The 22,865-nt window shown below is 55.4% G+C and overlaps 10 protein-coding genes across 10 annotated transcripts; 6 read left to right on the top strand and 4 right to left on the bottom strand.

The window, feature by feature from the left end:
- Positions 1-130: 130 nt before the first annotated feature.
- On the top strand, positions 131-2,027 carry B0I36DRAFT_410245 (fungal-specific transcription factor domain-containing protein; the record flags this gene model as incomplete). Its single annotated transcript, XM_046161906.1, has 2 exons — positions 131-1,090; positions 1,163-2,027. The coding sequence occupies 2 exons, from the start codon at positions 131-133 to the stop codon at positions 1,985-1,987; spliced, it is 1,785 nt and encodes a 594-aa protein (XP_046011047.1). The 3' UTR covers positions 1,988-2,027.
- A 15-nt stretch (positions 2,028-2,042) lies between these two features.
- Positions 2,043-2,997, bottom strand: B0I36DRAFT_324529 (uncharacterized protein). The gene has a single exon (XM_046154119.1). It carries the CDS (start codon positions 2,919-2,921, stop codon positions 2,121-2,123), a length of 801 nt encoding a protein of 266 aa, XP_046011046.1. The 5' UTR covers positions 2,922-2,997; the 3' UTR covers positions 2,043-2,120.
- Positions 2,998-4,083: 1,086 nt separating this feature from the next.
- On the top strand, positions 4,084-5,905 carry B0I36DRAFT_431753 (general substrate transporter; the record flags this gene model as incomplete). The annotated part of the gene is made up of 4 exons (XM_046162597.1): positions 4,084-4,294; positions 4,350-4,452; positions 4,524-5,186; positions 5,251-5,905. The coding sequence occupies 4 exons, from the start codon at positions 4,084-4,086 to the stop codon at positions 5,840-5,842; spliced, it is 1,569 nt and encodes a 522-aa protein (XP_046011045.1). The 3' UTR covers positions 5,843-5,905.
- A 753-nt stretch (positions 5,906-6,658) lies between these two features.
- On the top strand, positions 6,659-7,732 carry B0I36DRAFT_245210 (uncharacterized protein; the record flags this gene model as incomplete). The annotated part of the gene is made up of 4 exons (XM_046150136.1): positions 6,659-6,923; positions 6,985-7,213; positions 7,287-7,357; positions 7,419-7,732. 4 exons carry the CDS (start codon positions 6,659-6,661, stop codon positions 7,730-7,732), a joined length of 879 nt encoding a protein of 292 aa, XP_046011044.1.
- Positions 7,733-8,575: 843 nt separating this feature from the next.
- On the top strand, positions 8,576-9,308 carry B0I36DRAFT_384430 (uncharacterized protein; the record flags this gene model as incomplete). The annotated part of the gene is made up of 2 exons (XM_046161003.1): positions 8,576-8,658; positions 8,893-9,308. 2 exons carry the CDS (start codon positions 8,576-8,578, stop codon positions 9,101-9,103), a joined length of 294 nt encoding a protein of 97 aa, XP_046011043.1. The 3' UTR covers positions 9,104-9,308.
- Positions 9,309-10,050: 742 nt separating this feature from the next.
- B0I36DRAFT_244490 (flavin-binding monooxygenase-like-domain-containing protein) lies at positions 10,051-11,785 on the bottom strand (the record flags this gene model as incomplete). Its single annotated transcript, XM_046150059.1, has 2 exons — positions 10,051-11,535; positions 11,597-11,785. 2 exons carry the CDS (start codon positions 11,783-11,785, stop codon positions 10,051-10,053), a joined length of 1,674 nt encoding a protein of 557 aa, XP_046011042.1.
- Positions 11,786-13,351: 1,566 nt separating this feature from the next.
- On the bottom strand, positions 13,352-13,861 carry B0I36DRAFT_363377 (uncharacterized protein; the record flags this gene model as incomplete). The annotated part of the gene is made up of 1 exon (XM_046158793.1): positions 13,352-13,861. One exon carries the CDS (start codon positions 13,859-13,861, stop codon positions 13,352-13,354), a length of 510 nt encoding a protein of 169 aa, XP_046011041.1.
- A 764-nt stretch (positions 13,862-14,625) lies between these two features.
- On the bottom strand, positions 14,626-15,144 carry B0I36DRAFT_374515 (glycoside hydrolase superfamily; the record flags this gene model as incomplete). The annotated part of the gene is made up of 2 exons (XM_046160278.1): positions 14,626-14,844; positions 14,923-15,144. The coding sequence occupies 2 exons, from the start codon at positions 15,142-15,144 to the stop codon at positions 14,626-14,628; spliced, it is 441 nt and encodes a 146-aa protein (XP_046011040.1).
- Positions 15,145-18,112: 2,968 nt separating this feature from the next.
- Positions 18,113-18,529, top strand: B0I36DRAFT_384429 (endoribonuclease L-PSP; the record flags this gene model as incomplete). Its single annotated transcript, XM_046161002.1, has 1 exon — positions 18,113-18,529. Exon 1 carries the CDS (start codon positions 18,134-18,136, stop codon positions 18,527-18,529), a length of 396 nt encoding a protein of 131 aa, XP_046011039.1. The 5' UTR covers positions 18,113-18,133.
- A 787-nt stretch (positions 18,530-19,316) lies between these two features.
- Positions 19,317-19,957, top strand: B0I36DRAFT_431750 (uncharacterized protein; the record flags this gene model as incomplete). The annotated part of the gene is made up of 2 exons (XM_046162596.1): positions 19,317-19,784; positions 19,901-19,957. Coding segments are annotated over 2 exons (525 nt in total), but the record flags the coding sequence as incomplete, so codon positions are not given.
- Positions 19,958-22,865: the final 2,908 nt, after the last annotated feature.

The raw sequence follows: 22,865 nt of genomic DNA, 5'->3' as shown, positions 1-22,865 counted from the left end.
CCTGGACGCCCAAACAGTATGAGCAATCCTCCGAGTGAGCACAATCATTGAGCTTCTAGGTCCTCGTCAGGCATGCTCTTCTCCAGTCAACAAGTCTACGGGACCCAGTGGCCCCGTTATCTCGGAACCCATGGGCCGGAGGCAGACGGCGTGCCGGGCATGCGCCGCGGTCAAGACATGCTGCTCCCAGCAGGTGCCGTGCACGAGGTGCAAGCGACTGTCGTTGCCGTGCAGCCTCGGTGACCCATCGTTGTCGTCGCCGCTGCCGCCGCGGGGCCGTGATGATGATGAAGCGGCTCCGGCACCGGCGCCGGGCTCCCGGGCAGCCGGCCTTCGAGCGCGACACTCCAAGTCCAAGTCCGTCTGCTCCAACTGCCGTCGGCGGCACAAGAAGTGCGACGAACGGCGGCCCTCGTGCAGCGACTGCTCTCGGCTGGGGCTGTCCTGCTCCATGCGCAGCGAACAGCACCCGGCCGAGTCATCACCACCACAGCCGCCCAGACACAAGACCGGCTTCTCTCTTCGAGATTATGAAATCGACATGGCAGCAGCAGCGGACCCGGCACTTGATATGCCCGATTTCGACTGGCTGTCGGTGATCGAAGAGGAGTGCCGGGCAGATTCGACAGCGGCGGCGACGAGCCTCGCACACAGCAGCGCCTTGCAGGTTCAAGTGCCGCAGCAAGCAGCACCGACAGGACTTGCGGCTGCCCGGTCTGCCATCCTCGCGACTGCATCGGCAAAGCTGGCGGGCATCACGCCGGCGCTGCTTGAGGGCTGGGAAGTGGGCGAGGTGCATCTGCTGAACCACTTCCTCCAGTCAGTGGCGCGGTCTCTGACGCTCGTCAGCGATGAGGAAAACCCCTTGATCTGTGTGGTGGTCCCCCTCGCCCTCGCCAATGCAGCCATGAGACATGCCCTTGTCGCACTGTCGGCTTGCCACTTGGCCCGCACATACCCCAACTTCGAGAGCGACATGCTCCGCCACCGCAGCCTGGCGCTGCAGGCTCTTGAGGCTGAGCTGGAGCTGGACGGCCAGAGACGTACAGTGTTGCCACTCGCAGCCACCCTGCTGCTGTGTCTTCTCGAGGTAGGTCACATGCCCCTGTCCGATGCTTCCATGGCATGCCTGCTGGGAGATTAGGACTGATGGCATGTCTAGATTTGTGCTGGTGACTCGAGACGGTGGCTGCTCTACCTGCGTGGTGCGCGTGCCCTCTTGTGTGGCGACATTCCTACAGCAGACGAGCGTGCCATGGAGCTGTTGATCGATCTCCATGACTATCTCTGTGTGGTCGCTGCCGTGACCTCGGAAAATGTGCCTCGTCCCTTCTTCCCATCCCTTGGCTTGCTGAAGCCGGGCAAGTCGGGCATACATCCCCTGCTTGGCATCGCGGCCGGCCTGTACGCCATCCTGGCGCAAATTAACCAGTTTGGAATCCGCCATCACCAGCTGACAAGCTTGGAACGGCAGTCGAGTGCACGTGAGCTCAAGGCCGAAGCCGCGTCTATCGAGCAGGCCTTGGAGGATTGGAAGCCTACTAGGGACCAACAGGGAGACGTCAAAAGCTTGAGCCAAGACATGGCTGAGGCCCGGGCTGTCGCTTCCGCCGTTCAGTGCGCGGCCAAGCTACTTTTGCATGACCTGTCTAGAAATGACGCCGAAGGCGAGGAGACATCAAGTAGCCAGAAGACCCAGGGCCTTGTCGACAATATTCTCTCCGCGCTAGCTTTCATCCGACCCGGCTCACCTATGAACGCGCGCATGCTTTTTCCTCTGTTCACTGCTGGCCTGTTCAGCACATCCAAGGCTCACAGGCTCACACTCGAATTCCGCGTCAACCTCTTGAACGCCAGTCTCGGCTTTGGCAGCATTGCTGGCGCCCACCAGACGCTAAACGTGGTCTGGGCACGGGCGAATCAGGGTGAGCCATGTCAATGGAGAGAGTCAATGCGTAGCACAGCTCCGGGCACGGTTCTACTGTAGCCCTCTTCCGGGACGTGGCTGGAAATGTCTTGTATTATTCATTCATGGTTCAATGCTAAAACGAACAAAGCAATAATCATCATCATACATGCCCAATCGCATTTATCACGACTGCGTAGCTCCCTCGCGCCCCTTAGTATGCCTTGGCCCCAGCCAGCTTGAGAAGCTTGTCACTCATCTCGGGCAACTCGAGCGGCGCATCCCTGTCGCGTGGATCCCGTGTCCCGTCCTCGAGATAGGTGGCTGTCTCGCGGGCGATGATGTTCTGGTGCGGCCAGTGCGTAGTGCCGCCATACTTCTCGAACACCTCCTTCTTGAGCGCGAGCTGCTCGGGCGAGGCGAGGCGGGCGGGCGTGTATGCGGCGTAGATGACGGTGCGGATCTGGGAGCTGCGTTCCGTCGGCTCGGCGCCGTAGTGGATAGTGCGGCTGTCCCATAGAATCAGGTCGCCGACGTCGGCGCAGACCTTGAGCGGCGTGCTGCCGTGGGCTGCGAACCATGCCAGCTGCTCCTTGTCGAACAGGAAGCGATCCAGTGGGTTCCACGTCGCGCTGTCGGTCTGCGTGTCAAAGAAGACTTCGTTGAGCGCGTGTGACCCAGGATAGACGACCAAGCCGCCATCCTCGGGGCCGCTTGGTGAGAGGTTCAGGATGCCCTGGACACAGTGCAGCCCACGGCGCAGCGGGCTCTGATCGACGTGTTCCCAGGCGCCCTTGCGCGGCACGTCGGTGCGATTGGGTAGTGTCACGTTGAGGCTGTCAAAGCTGGCCAGGAGCTCGTCGGTGCCCCAGATGGTCGCAAAGGCGTCGAGCACCCCAGGCTCCATGCGGGCGTCCCACATGAACTTCTCGTGCGCCACGCCGTATGAGTGAAATGTGTTGATCTTGCTCTGCACCGGCAGATTGGCCTTGGTCCACGTAGCCGGATCCGCCATATCAAGCTCCGTGCCGAATGACTTGAGCCACGCGTATGCCTTCTCCTGGTACTCGATCGCTCGTCCTCTCGGAATGGCACCCTTGACAATGGCGTATCCGTGCGTTTCGAGGTGAGCCCGCCAGTCATCTGCTACCTTTGGCCTGGAGAAGACATTTGTTAGAAAGCGCAACAGCGACACATGATAAAGGGTGTTTTCCTACCTACCCTTTCAGCGAAGTTTCCACTGTCGCGTGCCCAGTCGTATGGGACGCCACTAGGGAGATGGCACTGGGCGCCATTGTGTTTGACTGGTTCGAAGATGGGTACCCTCTTGTAAAACGGCGCGGCTGGTGTGGCACGTAGTCGCGATGTGAGCAGGTTCTGGTGTCGAGTCCGGTCCAGATGTTGATGATGGAGCTAGAGCGATGCTAGATGTTGTACCTGTAACTTTTTTTGTATGTCTTTGCGTAAAGAATATCCCGTCGTATTGCATTTGCCCCCAACAATCGGCAATGACGATGCGGGCCCTCTGCTTGTGGGGGCGGCCGATTGGAGGCCACGACCCTTGCGCGAATCGGGTTTATTGGCTTGTCAACTGCTTGTTGAGCTAGTGCCCCTAAACCCACGGCCAGAGCCGATCGAAGGTGGGAAGCCAATCACAGCAAGTTTAAGCCGTCGGGTTCTGCTCCCCTTTCCCCGTCGTATCACCGTGGCGTCGGGCTGGCCTTGCCGGGCCTGGGCGCGCGACGTCGTGGACCTGGGGCCCCGCATCCAACCCGACAGCGCGGTTCTTGGATGAGCCATGATAGGGGACCCCGGACCCTTCGCCACTGTCCCAGACTGTATCTTATCCGCTACGTTCACGCCCTACATGGACTTCCAAGATAATGCCTATCTTGATAGAACGGATAAATCAAACCGCCCGCGGTCCACCGGGTGCAAGCCGAACACCTGCCGAGCACCTGGCGTCTGGGCCCAATGGTTCATCTCTAGTCTGGGAACACACCTAGTCCGAAAAGATCATGGCAAATGAGCTCGGCCAAGGGCCATCTCGCCTTGCATCTGGAGCTCTGAAGGGGCATCTATAAGTATCGACAGGGTTGGCGACAACAGCACACCATTGCTCAAGGACAGGCAGAGAGCAGACCTCTATCGCGAAACTGCACAAAGTCTTGCACAATATGATCGGTCCCAGCAGCACGGTACGCCGACAGGCCCAGTGGTCCCCCTCAGCCGTCATCACGGCTGGCGAGGACCACCCGCCGCTATGGAAGGATCCCGGCTTTCGCAAGCTGTTGTTCCCTATCATCGTCATCTACCTCACCCAGACCTGTACGGGATTCGATGCTACGTTGACCGCCAACCTGCAAAGTTTCAAGGAATGGAAGACTGGTAAGAGACGAGCACATACCCGAGGTCGAACAAAGAGACATTGACATGGCAACAGAGATGGGCACGCCCAACAGCTCGCAGCTCGGTCTCATCAGTGCCATCTACTTCATGGGCTGCTTCGCGGGTAGTATCCCCGCCGCCATGATCACGGACAAGTTGTGAGTCGGCAGTCCCCTCCCCCTTCCAATCGATGATATTGAAGCTCACGTGTATCTTCTCATAATCATAGTGGACGTAAATGGGGCATCGCCGTCGGCCAGTTCTTCACCATCATCGGCGCCGGGTTCCAGGCCGGCTCCAAAGGACGCGAGCAATACATGGGATCTCGCTTCATCCTCGGTTTCGGCATTGCTTTCATTACCTGCGCAGGCCCCGCGCTGCTCAGTGAGCTGGCCGTGCCTCGCATCCGCGGCACCCTCGTCTCCTTCTTCAACCCCTTCTGGTATTTGGGCTCCATCATCGTAGCCTGGACCTGCTTCGGGACTTCACACATGTCGGCCACTGACACGTGGAACTGGCGAATCCCCTCGCTGCTTCAGGGCCTGATCCCTTGCATCGTGCTCGCGCTCCTGTACTGGCTTCCCGAGAGCCCACGATGGCTGGTCCATGCCGGCCGCACCGAAGAAGCCAAGGCCATCTTCGCAAAGTACCACGGCAACGGCGATGAGGATGATCCTTTGGTCACCACCCAGATTGCAGAGGTCCAGCTGGCCATTGAGCTGGCGCGTGAAGGCATCACCTGGAAAGCCTTGCTGACGCGCAAGAACAATCTACGGCGCGTCTTCATCGTCGTCACCATGACGCTCATGACGCTGTGGTGCGGCCAAAACATCATCACTTACTACTTCTCGAGCATCTTGAACAGTGTGGGAATCACAGGCACCACCCAGCAGTGAGTGTCCCCTTATGACGTCGGCTCACGCCGTTCCATGCTGACAAGTAACCGCGCAATGCAGGACTGGCATCAATGGCGGCCTCAACATCGTCAACTTCTGCTCATCCATCGCGGGCGCCATCCTCGTGGACCGCACAGGCCGCCGGACACTATGGATGTCCTCGTTCATCGGCATGATTATCATTTTTGTGCCCTTCATTGCGCTCAATGCCGTCTACGTGCAGACAGGCCGACAAGGCGAGGGCTACGGCGTCATCGTGTGCCTGTTCCTGTTTGACGTCATGTACAACGTCGCCTGCAACCCCCTGCTGTACTCGTACCCTACCGAGATCATGCCCTTCTTCATGCGCTCCAAGGGGTTGGCTCTCAAGAACGTGGTCGGTCAAGTCGCCCTCATCACCAACATGTACGTCAACCCGATCGCGCTGGCCAGTATCGGGTACTACTACTACATCTTCTACCTCGCCCTCAACTGCGTCTGGCTTTACCTTATCTGGATGTTCTTTCCGGAGACCAGGGGCTACTCGCTCGAGGAGCTGTCTCTGCTTTTCGACGGTGACGGCGAGAGTGGCGACGTCCAGTTGCTGGCCGCCAAGGCTGGAAGTGACGAAAACGTCACCGTAGTTGCGGAGACGAATGTCTCCAAGTCTTAGGTGAGCCCTGCACGAATTGAGGCTCAACGTCGCCGTTGATTAGGAAGTATTCGGATGGAGAGTGCAGAGCCCATGCGCTGGCATGTGAAGTGGACTCTCTTGAGACAGTCACGTTTGCAATGAAGTTCGATAGCAATGGTACTGAAGAATACCCTCCTGTATCTGTTGCAATTTATATTCCTGCGAGAACATCTGCGTTGGGCGTGCATGCAATCGTTTGACGTGGGAAGCGGCTGCATTAAGCATTGCCAGCGCTTCGTTAGTATCGTGTTCGCGGGCCCCAAGTATTGACAAATTTCTGTCCATCAACATCCATGGGTCTAGGCCAGCGGCATCAGCACTCGACCCTTCGCTAGAAGGCTACTGGACAAACTTCAGCGCAATAATTAAACTTTCCCCAAGAACTTTAGCAGGCAAATAATTAGCCTAACTTGGCCGTTGCCGACATGCGGCTGAATTTAAGGTTTGACATCCACGCTTGTGTGTCTCAGTGCCGCCCGGCTTGAACCAAGACCTTGCAGGCACTCCTGCATAAGGATTCCCCGCATTCTCCGTTTTCGAGCTTCCAGACATACTCTTGCTCCAGAAATCATCTCCTCTCCTTGCTTAGGTCAGACCCTTCCCATGAAATCTTTCGGTTGTACATTCCTGCGAGCTGTGGAACCCCGTTCCCCAAAAAAGAAGCTCAAGCTTGATCCGAAGATCACAGCAGCCCGATGGCGGTCTACGGAGCCGAGGGACACGTCAGTCCGACTCAGTTCATGGTACGTCGCCCGCACCTCCCAGAAACAGCCGATGGGCCATTGCTCAATCAACATGGATCGACCATATACTGACTGCCTGTGCGACGAACCAAAACAACAGATTATAGAGTGGTGCATAGTGGGCGTCTGCATCGCGATTCTAGTGGTGCGGCTCATGGTCCGGGCCCGGCTGCGACAGTGGTCCTTCTGGCTGTCCGATGTGCTGCTCGGGATCGGCGTGCTCTCCTTCGTAGTACTCTCCGCGTCCAACACATACGCCTTGATGACGGGACTGGACTACTTTGATCACGTGTACGAAGAGAGACTCGCGAAGGCAAGTATCTTTCCTTGCGATCCAAGTAGCAACAGACGGAGTTAAGAGTTCGCTAACGTCCCAAGTGCTACAGGTATTGTTTATGGACATCGTCGTCTTCGATACTGGGTACTACTGGCCGCGACTCAGCCTCCTTGCATTCTACAACGAACTATTCCCCGTCTCCGAACACAAGCTGCGCATCTGCCTCTATATCATCTCGGTATATACCGTATGCGCCTTCCTCTCGGCGGTGTTCATCGACCTGTTTTGGTGTGGTCCGGACATCTCCGTAAACTGGTGCGTTGCCCCGTCGTTGCCTGACGATGTATACCGTGGCCTGCTGATTGTTTAGTACCGCATGACCTAGGTCCGCCGACGACAACAGCTGCAATGTGCAGACTCGAGCGATTCCATTCTACACTAACTGGGCAGTCGGCTTCTCATCGGAACTTCTCGGTACGTCTTTCTGCCTCCTCCGACCAGATAATCCGTCCCCTCTAATAAATATAAAAAATAGTCTTTGCCCTGCCGTTTGGTATGATGAATAGGCTCAGAAGCCTCGGAAGGAGGGAGAAGGCCGGGCTGTACTGCATCTTCATGCTGGGTTTAGTGACCATTTTTACCGGCACTGCACGCTTAATCATGGCGGTTCACTCGATTTACTCATACGCCACATGTAAGTCACCTATAGTTGGATTGCACCCACTACCGAACAGACAGAGTCTAATATCGTCTAGTCGTTGTCTGCTATGTAGAATGGGCTACCCAGATCCTCGTCGCGACATTGCCCGCACTACGGCCTTTGCTTCGGAATTTCAGGCTGATGCCTAAAGGCATAGCTGTCTTGTCGAAAAAGTTCTCGCTGGGCAGCTCTAGTGGTGCTTCAAGATCGGTCACAACGGCAGAAAGGACACATCCAACGTCTGACACTGCCTTTGGGACTCCACTAGCACTGGTTGACGTCGAAGAGGGCATTGAGTATAACGGCAAGGCGGCCAGGACAAATAGGGGAGGCCATTTAGTTTTGGAAGAAGTGGCTGGAACAACAAGGCCGACGGACCCATGGGAGGCGATCGAGCTCCCGGAGTACCTGGGACGCAACGAGTAATAATGTTTACGCCTGCTAGTAGGTAAAGTTTGAAGCCTGTAGATGGCTCCGAAAAGTTTCTTGTAAACTAGATAATAACGTACTCTTACGAAACAGGACTTTGGCCTATCTAATTTTCTTACGATGTACTAATACTGGGGCGACTAGACCATGGCTTCAGAAATAGATCCTTGTTCTGCTGCGAAGAACGTTTGTCAGTGGAGGGTAGGAGTAAGAACCTCTGGAATTTAGAATGAACGCCGACTTGTTATAGTAGTGAGCAATACTAATGACATTCACTCCGTTATTAGGCACTCTCCGAGGTTCAGACGACTTGGCGCAGAAGGATTGTGTGGACCTAACCAGGGTAAAAAAGGGGGAGGGGCCAAGTTACCATCAAGCTCGCCCTCAATAGGTCACAAAAAGATAGCTTACCTGAGACGCCCTCGTTTTTCACTTTTCAACTACGGTTGGCTCAACTCCCGAACAGCAAGTATAACTTCATACAACTCGTTCGCTATGACCTAACAAAGCCGAGGCGATATCGCACACGCTGCGAGGATCCTGGACCACAATACGAAGACGAGATGCCGACGCTAAACCAAGTCCGGTACTCGGAGGAGGCCACGGTCGCCGCTATAACCGATTTCTTCGCCTTCCTAACCAAGATGTACCTTCCCGAGTCGGCTATTGTCTACCCGCTACCAGGAGGATAGCCGACGTTAGCCTCTAATCTACGGGACCTAGGTAAGTCGGATAAGGTGTTAAGCCTACTAACGTACCTACCTTATATCCGCGAGGATATTACCGATTACAATATACCGGAAGCTATCCCGGGGGGCCGTTAGGCAGACTAGCGTATATCCGGTATCTGGATACGCGAGGGCTATGGCGACCTCGATAGGCTTCGTATAAGCACCGAGGGCCCGGCTATTATGGAGTACGTCCCTAATAGCGTCGTCGGGCTGATAAATAGCGAGCACGATATCTTCCTGCTTGATACTGAGCTCGGCGTCGTCTACTGGCCTCTCTATCCCCACCAGCTCCGCGATAAGCCCCGGTATATCCAGGATAACCCGTACGACTACTACTATAACCAGGACGAGGCCGATTAGCGTACCGACGGCGCCGCCTGGTCCGTCGCCGACTTCTTCAAGGTGCTCAAGGCCCAGTACCGCTCGTTACGCTGGGTGCCATGGAACGAATACGAGGTCTTGGAGTCGGAGAGTAGGAGGCACAAGGATCCTGTCCCGGCACTTCAGGAAGTTTACCGGAGCCACGGCTGGCCTGATTCGCAACACTATCGCAAGGAGGAGTGTCTCCAGGAGACGAAGGCGGTCAAGCTTGCGATAGAGCAGGGTGGGGTTGAGCAGGGTAGTAATAGAAGGCGCTTCAAGAGACCCACTGATGCGAGACCCATCGCCTTACGAGACTCCAACTGGTTGCGTCTTAGATTAGCCGGGCAAAATAGCTCGTATATATGAGAAAATTATATTTACCCATTTACGGGATGCGTCATGACTTGTTGCTATTTCTCTCGCCCTTTGTTGCAATTCATTACCTTTGTGTACTTTCACGGTAACGTCCCCGGCTGGACTGATCGGTAAAGACTGACACGAATTCTGGGTAGCCGAGCGACTCGTGAGCCAGAATTTGCTCAGTGGCATCCGAAGAACGACGAAGCTCCTTTCTACAGGGATTCTCGACACTTGCACTACATCTGAGAGACCCGAACTAAGTTCAGTGGAAAACCAATTCAACCGCGCAACTGTGCAGGCTATTTATGCCCAATATATGTGGGGACATGGAAATTCCCACCTTCCCTCTTACTGTCATACATACCGCTAATATATAACAATCCCAAGGCTCTTGATACCCTCAGCCACACAGGAAAGACATGAACCAGCTCTCCTGATGCTGACGGTGACGCGAATCTGGATCCGGCCGAGATTCCTCTTTCCCACCGCTCTAGACCAGCCGTGCGTTCCTTAGCTCATCCCTAGAGTTCCTACAGTACCGGATCCCGTTCCACGCTGACTTGGAGTACAGGACGTACCCCTGATTACTTCGACTTCTTGTCCGCTTCCTCCTTCTTCCACTGCTCGCCCATGGCTCTCACTTCCTCGTTGGCGTCTAGAATGGCCTGTTTGGCCCCCTTCCATGACTTGCGCCCATACGGCGTGTCAAATAGTCGGTACGTCGCAGGACAGTCGATGCCGTCCATCAGCAAGTTGTAAAACTTGCGGTCCTGCCACCACAGCCTGAAGGCAGCGGGGCCCCAGTTGCCAATGCGCTCCAGAACGCCCGTGCCGGCCACAGTATTGAGCCATTTATACGTCGCTTCTCCCAGTGACATGCGGAACCCGGGATAGTGTATGGGTCCGTTGGCGCACATCTTGACGACGAAATCGTACTGCTTGTCGATGTCGGCCCGCATCGCCGCTTTCGATGGCATGCCACCCGGATATGAGCCGCTCCACAGGCTGGCGATGGCCATGGTCGCCAGGTCGGCTACGACAAAGGGTGGCTTCATGATGAGCATATGACCAAGGATGGCCAAGCTGTCTGGATACTGCTCCGACAGAATGCCCTGGTACAGACGGGCGAACGGGTAGTCTGGGTCGTAATATTTGGCGGCTCTGTGAGCCTTGAACCCGTCTGGTGCCAAGGCCGGGTCGCAAGGGTTACCAGGGCCTTGCAGAAACGATAGGTCGTACGTGTATCCTGAACACACGACTATGGCGTCAATGTCGTCGAGCTCAGTGCCGTCAGTCATGCGGACCGATCGGGGTCCCGTGATCTCCTCAATGCCTTGTGTTGTCTGCACGGCGCCTTGTCGGATGTTGTACGCGAGATCGTCGGAGAACATGGGCACCCGATATGGCAGGCCATCCATCTTCCTTGGAGCATTGAAGGATGGGTGGTCGGATAACCAGGGGTAAGCAGCCTGGCGTGCGGCCACCATAGGATTGGCCATGAACTTCAAAATATGGCCCGGAATCCACGCCATCAGACGGCGCATGATGAGACCCAGGCGCCGCGACATGTTGTGGTCGAACGCCTTGCCAGCGACCATGCGCGGAAGTAGTAGCATTTGTGCCCGATGGCTCAAGTAGACCTGCTTCGCTTTGGCCTTGACGATGAAGGACGCGATGTCCACTCCCGTGGCGCCGACTCCGACAACAATGACCCGCTTACCCTCATACTTGGAGGGGTCCTTGAACTCCCTTGAGTGCATCAGGTCACCCTGGAACCTCTCGGAACCTTGGAACCTGGGCATTTTGGCGACGCTCAGCAAGCCCGAAGCTACAACGACTCGGTCGAAGTGATGCACCTCCGTCGCGCCGTTGCTGCCCTTGGTACTCTTAGTCGTGACCACCCACGCCGTGTTATGCTCGTCTCGACGAATGGCGACTACTTCTGTATCAAAACGGAAGTGCTTCAGGATATCAAATGTGTCGGCATAGTTGTCCAGATAAGTCTCGACCTGCTTGGCACTGGGGTGCGTCTTTGCGTCTTTGGGGTATCGCAGATCTGTGAATGATGACTGAGATAAAATTGGTCAGTCACGCCTGCAACAGTTGAAGGCTTGCCATGAAAATACATACGACTTGCTTCGAGGTGTTCTTGGTTGTCGTAGGGAGCACGCTTAGCTGGCCGTCTCGTATCGTCCAGATTCCCCCGACCTTGCTACCCTTCTCAAAAGTCGTGACGTGCATGCCTTGCTCCGCGAGGTTCTTGGTTGCTACAAGGCCTAGGGGGCCCCCGCCGAGGACACATACTCGGTTTCCAAGCATGTTGGTAGCTTGTGCAGTAAAGGAAGTTCGGTGTGCGGTTACCAGAAGATTGAAGTAAGGACGACGCTGCAAGTTTGATAGCAGACAGCTGTTAATCACGGGCACAATCGTGACGAGATATAGTCGGTTTACCATTGACCTTATCACCTTATCACAAGCGATAGTTATCAAAGGTCGACCTGCGTTGAAGATTGCCGACTTGCCTATCCAAATCTCACATAAGCTGGTAGTTCGACAGGGTCTGGCTAAAAAAAGTAGCATATTTCCAAGACTCAGAGAAGCTCAATCAGATCGTAATGACGGTCCATAATAAACCCTGCTAGTAAGCTCAAACCAATCATCCATATTGAAAAGAAATGGGGCCCAGGAACCGGAGACTTCTCGGATACTTCTAGTTGCAAGGGTAGTTAATGATTTTTCTAGTAATTGATAGGATATTGCCGCCCGATCTGGGTTGAGCAGCCACGTTGAGGCGATCGTGCAAGCAATGCTTCTTCTTTTTCTCGCGCAGCATCGTCTAATGAGTACCAGTCCTCTGCTTCGTGAGGCTACGTGTGTCTCTCCTTGTCTAGGCGGCCATTGATAAACAATTTCCCATTGAGCACGCGCGTTGTGCGTTGCACAGATGGCTGGTGTGCGTTTTGACCGAATGCCCTGTGAATATTTCCCTGGTCTCCTTTTTTCTATTTTTTAGCAAGGTCGAGTCCCAGGGTCGACACTCATGTCCACTGCAAAGCCGCTTTAAACCTCCTCTGCATCTAGCCCGGTTATTGGAAACATTGCATGAGGTACGTCTTGTCGAGCAATCCGAGGAGAGCCACCGCAGTTGCCCAGGCACTTGGTTACCTTGCCCATTCTCGCCGCGGGGACCTCGCCGAGCTTGCGAATGTCAGTCGCAGACATGCTCCGGCGCAGTGTCGCAGCCCTGCTGATGCGCGCGGCGTCCATGATATCGAGCGGTCCTAGCACCAAGCCAAAGATGGCCAGGGATGCATTGCCCGGGTCGTCGACAATGTCGTAGATGTCCAGACCGATGCTGCCGAGGGTGCCAGCGACAGCGAGGATGCGCCCGAGATTGGCAGTCGCGGCGATGGGCAGGAAGAACATGATGGCGCTGAGGAACGCCAGGATGATCATCTTGCGCGTATCGTCATCAATCTTCTCGCCAATGTCCTCTACTTTGCGCATTTATGCCACGGCTTCCTCGACCATTAAGATGGGGAGCCAGAGGGCCTCGACGGTGTCAAAGGCGCTCGTCATGTGTTTGTTGACCTTCATGTTCTGGATCACGGTTTGGATCGACGGGCCTAGATCCTTGAGCTTGTCCCGCGCAGTGCTGATAAGGTCCTTTGGATTGCTGATGTCCGACTGGTCATAGCCCTGCGGGACGGGGTAGTTGTAGTCCCAGTAGTGATGCGGGCACGTCTCGTCGTTGGCACCAGGGGTGATTCAGTGCATATCTGTGCACTGAATGTTGTCCTTGGAGATGCCGCTCTCGGTGAAGAGATCGGCCCAGAAGGCCTCCATGCGGTCTCCCGGCAGAGTCCAGCGGACGGCCTGCGACCATCAAAAGGGCGGCTCTGGCGGATTGCCGCCCCGGAGCGAATAGTCTGGACGGCATGACTGGTTTATCTCCCTGAAGCGGAAGGTGTGGAAGGCGCAGCCAAAGTCGGGAGCGCACGAGTCCCAGCCGCAGTTATAGATCTCGCAGTAGCGACACTGCAGGCTCCCTCCCATGCTCTCTCGTCTGCAGTGCTCGCAGCTGTCGAAGATCTCGTGCACAACGCACGTGAAGTAGTCGTTGCCATTTTCATCCATGAAATTCTGGACCACGCTGGATCCGTTCGCCACCACGGCTTTGGCGTACAAGTCGAAGTTGTGGTCATACCTGTCCCGCAGGAGCGAGTCGTATTCGGCAAGGGAGGTTGCCAATATTTTCCAGGGCGCCCAGGATGTACTGCGGGCGACAATGGATGGGTATGCTGCCAAGAGACCTCTCGATGGCATCAAAACTGTCGTAGCTGCCGGTGCAGGGTGGAAGCGCAGCGGGCTACAGCTCTTCGCCGTACTGGCCATCTTCGTCTTCAAGGTTCTCCGGATCAGCTACTCGTCCTCGGTGAAGTGCTGCAGATCGGTGGCCCAGTCTATCGTGGCGCCAAAGTTTAGCGCTTTCCAGTTGCCTCGGCGAACTGCCTTGACCTCATCGGTCATGTAAGACACCTATTCCCGTTCTAAAAGCAGGTGGACCACCACTCTTTGTCAGCCAACAACAGGCTTGCACAAGGAAAGCGCCTGGGCTGGTGCTTGTATTATCATGATGCGCGTCAACAAACCGTCGTAGACGAGGACATTTGCACGTGCCCCAGAGTCGATATATTGCCTGTTCGCACGCCCTTCCTTGACGATCTCGAGGATCACGGCGTTGGCAATATAGCCGGGCTCTTGCATGCATCGCCCCAACTGAGCTGGGGATTCATCGCTTGCTTCGTCAAACTTGCAGTTTGGCCCGTCGCAACCTTTGGCTGACATGTAAAAACTGCGGCCGTAGCTCGACTCCCCAACATAGATCTTATACGAGGGAACTCCCGCCTTGCTGACTGTAGCAGACACGGAACAAGAAACGTCAGGAATGAGGAGAGCACCTATACGGAAGAGAGAGGCATTTCATTACTTGCTCATGGACAGGGAGGTCCCTGTCTCGGTAACGTTAACGTGGCTGCGCAGATAATTGCCCGTGGGACAGCCCTCCACAGCAAAGGGACCACCAGCATCCCATCGTCTCATTGGAATTCGATTAATATCCAATGTGCAGCAGCACCAGAAGCAGTTCTGCATGGCGTCTAGTCACACATACTGTGCAGGTCGTAGGTCATAAAGACAATGTCGTCGAGAGCCAGCCCCATCTGGGCAATTGGGAAGTTCTTGAGATACCAGTACGAGGACGGTGCAGCAATTGATTGCGTCTTGCCACCCAACTTGGTCTTCATCAGGGTCACAAACTTGAGGTAGTTTGGCCCATCGCTGGTGCTCCCTGGAGGCGTCCCAGGGATATCCGTTGCCTGTGTGGAGGATCGAATATGCTCTGGATTAGCAGAGGAGCAAAGGTCGAGGTGCTTGTGGCTGGATCGATGACTTACGCCTGGATACTCCCAGTCCCAATCTACACCATCCAAGCCTTCCCGGTTCAGAAATGCAACGACGTTGTTTGCGAACAACTTTCGATTGGCTGGGCCCATGGCTTTCCTGAGGACATCGTACGTCTCCTCGTTTGAAAAGACCCAGCCGCCAAACGAGATGACACGCTTGACGCCTGTCATGGCTTTGAAGTCATTCCACTGATGGTGGAGGTCGTCCACCATGGGCTGCCAGTTGGACGTGTCGATGTTCATGAACGACCAGTGGATGATGGTGTAAGTGCCGTCAGTGTTCGAATTCGCAACGCGTTGCCAGAGACACTCTCGAGAACGCCCATGACTCATAGTAGCCCACTCGCCCATATGAAGCAGGCTGGACCGAGTTGTTGACTATATCGAAGCCCCAGTTGGAAACAGATCTGTAAGCAGCGAGAAGGTCAGCATGGAACAGCCACAATGGCGGGCGGGCGGCGCCACCGTCCGCAGGTCTGAACGCATCAGCGTCCGTTGCTCACCCTATCATGCCTTGGGGGGGACGAGCCCGGGTTACCTGTCGGGCCTGGACTCGCCCTGCAAAACTCGGCCGTCGTTCCGCATTGGCCCCAGATGGTGCAGCAGCTGTTGAGCGGACACGGGTTGAGATCGGCCCAGTGCTTGGCGGCGACCGGCTTGGTGCCCGGTTTGAGAGGACCGCAAACGGCGTTTGGGACCTTGGCGGGTGGTGGAGGTGTGCCGGTTGAAAGACACTGGACTCGGGCAGGTCTGTCAGCGAGAAACAGGGGGATAAAAAAAGAAAAGAAAGGACGAGGTTGTACGTACAATGTTGGCCCCGGCCAGCAGGTTGGCGCAGCCCACAAAGCCCCAGGTGCCGTTTGGGCCAGCATTGAATCCATCAGTCTGGGCGTTGGTCAGGCCGTACTTGGCGCCCAGTTCGGAGCAGTTGTCGTCGGCAACCACATAGTGAACAAAGCATGATCTGGAGGGCCGGGGGGGTCAGCAGTCAAGTTTCTCACTCGAGCATGGAGAAACGGCCACGCACCAGTTAGCATTGGGCTTTGGCCTCAGGTCCGGAAGGGTGCCTGTGGTGTCGACAGCGACGCCGAGGACGTGGTTGGCGTTGCGGCCCCCGCCGCAGATCTCGGCCGGGCCGCCGGAGGCGAGGAGGCTCTTGGCCACCGCGGCCACCGCGCCAGCGCCGCCCGACTGGATCCGCAGGGTGGCCGTGGCCTCCTCCGCGCTTCCGGAGCTGCACTACAGGTTCGCAGCCGCCTGGCGCTTCAGGTGAGCCGCTATGTGTACTGACCGCGCACGCTTGACCACAGACCGCACCTTTTGGTGGCCCGAGAGGGCATTGATCTGCGAGTCGGCATCGCCTGTCGTGCAGGCACGCAGCTTCGTCACCGCGTCTCCTTCTGTGTCAGAGGTGTAGATCCTCACGTCGAACAAGACGGGCTGATCGCACACCCGCAGGCGGTCGAACGAGGAGAAAACATCACAGGCCGCTGAGGCCGACGCGTCGCACGCCTGCGGGCACGGGAATAGGTCCGAGCAGTATGTGCCGGGCTCGTCGGCTGGCCCGTCGAACAAGTCCTTCGCAAGGACGCGTGCTGGTCAACTAGACACCAAGATGTTCACCCACGGCATCAGCCGCGCAAGATGGGATGGGAGTTGCATCACGCAAGAGGCAACCAGCCAGTGGAGCCCAGTGAGGAAGACTAGATCAGGGTTTGGGAATGTTTGATGACTCTGCTCTCAGATGTTGGAGATCGGCCGGCGCTATAAATCAATTTGCGCATCGTTCCTCGGTCCAGAGTCGAGAGCTACACAACCAAAGGCGGCTGGAGGCTACAATCAGCAACCCACATGCAGATCGTCCTGCTAGAACTGGGATGGCGGCGCTGGTAGGCAGCAGCGTATCTTTCGCAGCGAGTGCAAGCAAGACGCCCACGCCGACGCATCTGATCGCGATCACAAACCAATTGACTATGCGGGGCTCGGTGAGGGCCTTTTTCTCTGGCGACTTTTCGACAGCAGAGTCTGCCGACTCAGAGAGATTGTTGATCTTAGCGCTGAATAACATGCCGACCACGCCCTATATGGTGTTTAGATATCTGTCGGACTTTTGTAAAGCAGTACTGAGGAGTGATAGGGCAGACGAGGACTGTGACTTACAACCGCGATGCCCAGGAAGAGAAATTGTGGGCCATGAGAAGTTTCCCAGGTCGAACCCCCTGGTCATGAGTGTAACGATACATGTAACAGCAAAGTGGAGCATCAAAGGCACGACGAGCTGCGCCGAGATGAGGCACCAAGGCATGGATGTCCATAATCGTGGCGCGCATGTCTAATTGTTGCAGCGAGCGGGGGCTTTCCTTGAGCCGAAGTCGTGGAGACTGGCAGGCGCAAAAGACGGTGACAGCCATGTACAGGCAGGGACGCTTCATGTATGACGCGTCAAACGGGAGTGCTGGCATGATCAGCGCAGCGCTCTCGCGATGCGCCGATAAGAACGACGACAAGAATCGACGCACGTCACTGCCTCGGTGTCCGCGCCTGGAGTCGGTCGCAGCCTGTCAGGGCGCGGCTGTGCAGTCCTGCGGCTCAATGGTCATAAGGAGGAAGGCAGCGCCGGACCGCAATGAGGGAGAGAACATTTCATTTGTTAGAAAGGATGAGATTCGAGGGTACGTGCTGCTGTGCAGGTCGAGGTTTGGGTCACTACAGGCACTAAGGGGGTGCTCTGGAAAGGCAGTCACATGACACCAGACCAGTAACTGCACTTCCAGCAGACAGTTCCCGCGGGATGTTGGAAACGCAGGCCCTGGGCCTTGTGTATAGTATAAACCAAGGCCTTGTCGCTAAAGCCAGATGCGGGCAGCGCGGAACACCCTCCAGGGATACTGGGCGCTTACCATTGCCCCGCTTACAAAGTATACATGGATAATCGGGGAGACGGGACCCCCGGCGCGGCCCGCGCCCTGCATACCACGCTATGGCGCTGAATAAACTTTCTCGTCCGTCAAGAGGCTGGACCGCGGCTTGTTCACCAGTGGTAGGCAGGGAAACTCTCGGTCTGGCGAGCTGAAGTCTCCGTGGAGCGAGCAGCCAAAAGGTAGTAGGCATTTTCTTGCTCACTGTGAATCAATCAGCATCTCACTTCTTCACGGCAGCACACGCTCTCCCAACCAGTTCCGCCACACACTCGACGCCCAATATGTCCAATGCCCAATTCTCCAACTACCCCGGCACGGAGTGCATCCCCCGTGACTACCACTTCTCGCAGGTCGTCCGCATCGGCAACACGCTGCGCACCTCGGGGCAGGGCGGCTGGGACGCCAACAGCAGCATCGCCCCCAGCCGCAAGGCGCAGATCGATCTGGCCCTGCAGATTGTCCTCGCCGCCCTGCGCGCCGCCGAGCCGCCCGCCACCTACAAGAATGTGGTGTCGGTGCGCAACTACCACACCGACCTCGGAAGGACCTTTATGATGATGCCCGCCGACTTCAAGGAGCTCGGCGCTGACCACCGGCCGATGTGGACGTGTGTGGAGGTCAAGAGACTCGCCCTGGACGAAATGGCGATCGAGATTGAGGTCGAGGCTCTTGTGTGAGGGCGCGAGGCTGTGACCAGCGTCCCCTCTGTCTGTTTTTGGCTTGATGCGGAGAATGTTGTTGTTTCTTTAAGGGAACAGGGGTCTGGGATGCAGATTGCCCCTCGCCGGCAGGTGACTGGTCAGCTTACCGTCACATTTCTTACTGATGGTTATTTAATCCTTCACAAATGCGTTGTTAAAATACATAAAAAAATACATGGCTTTGACAAGTAACGCTGCTCGACTCGTGGACAAGAAAGCAGGCGCCGGGGCGTGATCTAGGCCCAGCACGAGAAGGTCCATTACTAACACGCGCGAGTTACCGATCTAGGTATACGCCGAGTATTCCCTCGTAGAACAGCACAAGCTCGTGTTCATTGCGAAGGATTCGGGCTATGAGCGAGTAAGGCCGCGGTAAGCAGTTCCACTTTGCCCAGAAGCCAAGTCTTGTCGCCTTCCCAATCGAATCCCTCTTTACCGTGTCTGCCTAGTTCGTCTATTGGTGACCGCATATCGCGATGTCCTTGGCAGAGGGTTGATACACCCGACGTTCACTAACAACGCCAAAGATGATCCTCACCTCTGAGGCTCTAGTGGGCAAGGCCATTTTCTAGGACCTCGTACGAACATAGAGAATAGATCCATCCTCGCTGTCAGACGGCCTCGGCCACCGGCCTCGTCGCCATCTACCGTCGAATATAAAAGGAGCAGACTTCCTCCGCATTCATCCCTCTCTACTCTCGCTCTACACGCACCGCTTTATCTACTCGTCTTCCCACCACTAGCCCTCCTCTATTCATCCACCATGCAGCTCATCAAGTCCACCGTTGCCCTCGCCGCCCTGCTTTCTGGCGCTGAGGCTGTCAACCTCCTCTTGTATCTTGGAAGCAGCGCGAATAACTGCAACGGGAGCCTGTTTGTCTGCAGGAACATCGGACCCAGCACGTGCTGCGATGACCCAAACCAGCGCAGCCATCGTTCCGCCGCCATCGAGAACGTTCCGAACGACAGGAACACTGAGATTCGCACCTATGCATCGGGCGGCTGCACGGGTCTCAAAGAGGTCATTACTGCCCCGCGTGGCGCCTCGAGGTTCTGTCGTCCATTCTCCAGTGTCCCCGTCACCGGCGCGGGATGGAACTATTTCGGTACCAAGCGCGAGCTCGTAGACGACGTCCCCTGCACCTCGAGCCAGCGGCCCGACGCTATCCGCTTCGAGGACGGCTCCGAGATCTCGATTGGTGACCTGGACGATGAGCAGTACCAGACAGTGGTATGTAAATCTGGCCCTCCGTTTGAACGTGCTAATGCTAACTCTTGCGGTAGTGAGCAAATCTCTGAACCTGAGTGACTGTTATAATCTGTGCAGATAGACTGACCATTCATAGGGCCTCCCTTGCCAACAACGACGGAACCCAGTCCGAGATCACCGAGCTCATCACCTCCATCACGGCTTGAAGCGGTGGACGGCTTTGTCAGTTAGCGCAATGTGGCTGATTAGCGCCAGGGGGGATCTGTTAGAGCGGTAGTAGACGCAGGGGCAGAGGGTTATGATACTGGCAGCGTCTTTACCGAGGGCCAGTATTATAACGCGCGGAAGCACGCGAATCAGAGAACAATAAAAACCGATAAAAGCCACTACCTGGTCCAGCTGATCTGCCGTGAATAAGGAGAACTACCCTGCCAAGCCCTTATATACCGCCCTGGAATAAGTCAGTAGACCTCTAGCCAGAGTAGCAATGAGCCGCCACTACTATCGCGCGCATGGGCTTTCCAATACTGCCTTGTTTCATCAAGAATAGCGCTTATTGGAGCTCAGGAGATCACATTTGACTACCGTGCAGGCATTACTTACGAGTACGGGATATATCACTTCAATAACCCCAAGGCGGCACGCTATGCTCTCGTTAGAACAGATTAAAATTTGTTACTTGCTGTCACGATCCTGCCTCCGGGGTCAACCGTCTGGCAGGGCGCTGGGGTTGCTGTTCCGCAAGATAGGTAAAGCCTGTGCAATAACAACTAACACTCTGCTGTCGTTCTCTCTCTGGGTTGTCGTTCGTGTCTCTTGGAAGAGATACCAGTCTCGGCAATTGAGTGACTAGTTCAAGTGTGGGTGAAACTGATACTTAGATTGATCGCTGAAGTACAAAGGTAATGACTGTCTATCTAGAAGATCCTTCTGGCTCTATATATCCCTTTGTCCTTCATCGTGCCCGTCGTCCTGCGACACCGTTGGGTCGCATGCCGACAGTTTGTTGTCGCAAGACCGACGGATGATGGTCGCCGTGCGACCGTTCATCGTCGGCTGCTGACATAAGGTGGGTGCTTACATAATGTGTTCCCCGCCAGCCTTCGCTGGTCCGCCCTTGTCCCTGGCCTGATCCTGCGGCCTTGTTTGTGCTGGGCTTGTTTGTTACCTCAGCCCCAAGCAGTTCCCCTGTTGGTCGGGTCGTCACACTTGCTCTATATTTCAATGGTTGAACTGTACTAGTTAACTTGGACTAATTATAATATCTAGGGTTAAGCCTAAGATGTATATTTTATAGGCTGAACTGTACCTTTACTTATCGCTAATTAAACTAAAGCCTAACGTAATCCACAAGTAAGCGGGCCATATAAGTAAGCGGGCCACTTTCCTACTATATTCGTACAGGCTATTGTGACGACCCGACCAACAGGGGACGGTTGTTTGGGCAAGAAGAGCACAAACAACTAGGCCACAGGATCAGGCCAAGGACAAGGGCGGATCAGGTGGCAGTGCCGTCACAGATCTCTTATGTAAGCATGTGCAAGGATCACGATAAGGATAAGGCACGGAGGATACCGGTCATGCATCACCTGCATGACCGTCACGAATGCCAAGACTGATGGTCACGAACAAACCACCATGACCGTCAGTCGAGCACGGCATGACCACGATGAAGGACAAAGGTTATATAGATGCGGAGGATCTCTTAGATACACAGTCACTACCTTTGTACTTCAGCGATCAATCTAAGTATCAGTTTCACCCACACTTGAACTAGTCACTCAATTGCCGAGACTGGTATCTCTTCCAAGAGACACGAACGACAACCCAAAGAGAGAACGACAGCAGAGTGTTAGTTGATCTTGCGCAGGCTTTACCTATCTGCAGAACAGCAACCCCAGCGCCCTGCCAGACGGCTGACCCCGGAGGCAGGATCGTGACACTACCCTACTAGAAATTAACTTTATACGAAGAAGATAGTATCATACGATATATACTCGACCTAGATTCGCGTTCGTTTCTACCGCGCCTTAGTAGTGTCCTGGGGCGGATGAGGGTTCTCCTGATCGGGGACAAAACAACCACCACGACCGAAGGGAGTTCACCGCTTGCCAGTTTCGGCGGTGTTTCCGGCGAGGTTCACTCTGGCCCTGGGCCAGAGTGAGGGCATTCCCAGATAGGGGGCCAAACCAGATTTTCGAGGGGGGAGCCAGCCGCATCAACAGCGCCCTGTTGACGCGACACTTGTGAGGGAATCTCTGATCATGGCATTGTCAGTCAATTGCGTACAAGAACGGGTGCAGAAGCGCAGGAATTCAATAGGGTGGAAAATCAAGTCGGATTGGTGAAGCTGAGTGATGGATAATCTGGCTCCGTGCTATGAAAAACGTCACGATGGCTTCAAGCCTTAAGTAGTACTGTACAAATATGCCCCTGATCAGTCTATCCCGCACTGCCCTGACACAGTAGTATTCGAGAAATAGCGGATTAACTCCTCCGCGTATACGTGTAAGGACAGTGCACCATAAGGTAAGTCAGGTAGCAGTCGGATGTCTGGTAGGGGGTCGCATTACTGCAAAACTAATTCTTAGAGGTCTAAGTTCTCCATTGCGAAGTGCACGCGTTTCGGCCACGATATGGTGTCGTGTCGATAACCCCAGTGCAGCCCCCAGTGTCCCACTGTCTGCAGCCCCGTACCTCGGTACTTGCAGCACAGTTGTGCACATTGTGCATCTCCACCTTATCGACACCAAATCGGTGCCGGATCAGCCCCGTGCCGTATCGGCAGCGCATACGGGCCTTACACTTACAACGATCAGGCCCCAGCTAACAGTCTTATGCTTGTTAGTACGAACTTCGCATATATATAGGTCTCTTATTAGTCCAGGCTCTACCTCTAGTTCTGGTTCCAACTACGGCTATAATAGGGTTCAGTTAAAGGTCTCAAACCATATGGGGCATCTACAGCGCTCACCCGCATATGGAAGAGAAGACGTCGCCCTCCATCAATGGATGCAATGATGCAATGAGAATTCGAACTCATGGAGGCCATGCCTACTGTGTCAGGGCAGTGCGGGATAGACTGATCAGGGGCATATTTGT

This window comes from Microdochium trichocladiopsis (assembly GCF_020744255.1).
Source record: "Microdochium trichocladiopsis strain MPI-CAGE-CH-0230 chromosome Unknown B0I36scaffold_6, whole genome shotgun sequence".
NCBI lineage: Eukaryota > Fungi > Ascomycota > Sordariomycetes > Xylariales > Microdochiaceae > Microdochium > Microdochium trichocladiopsis.
This window is presented reverse-complemented; position numbering and strand designations above follow the sequence as displayed.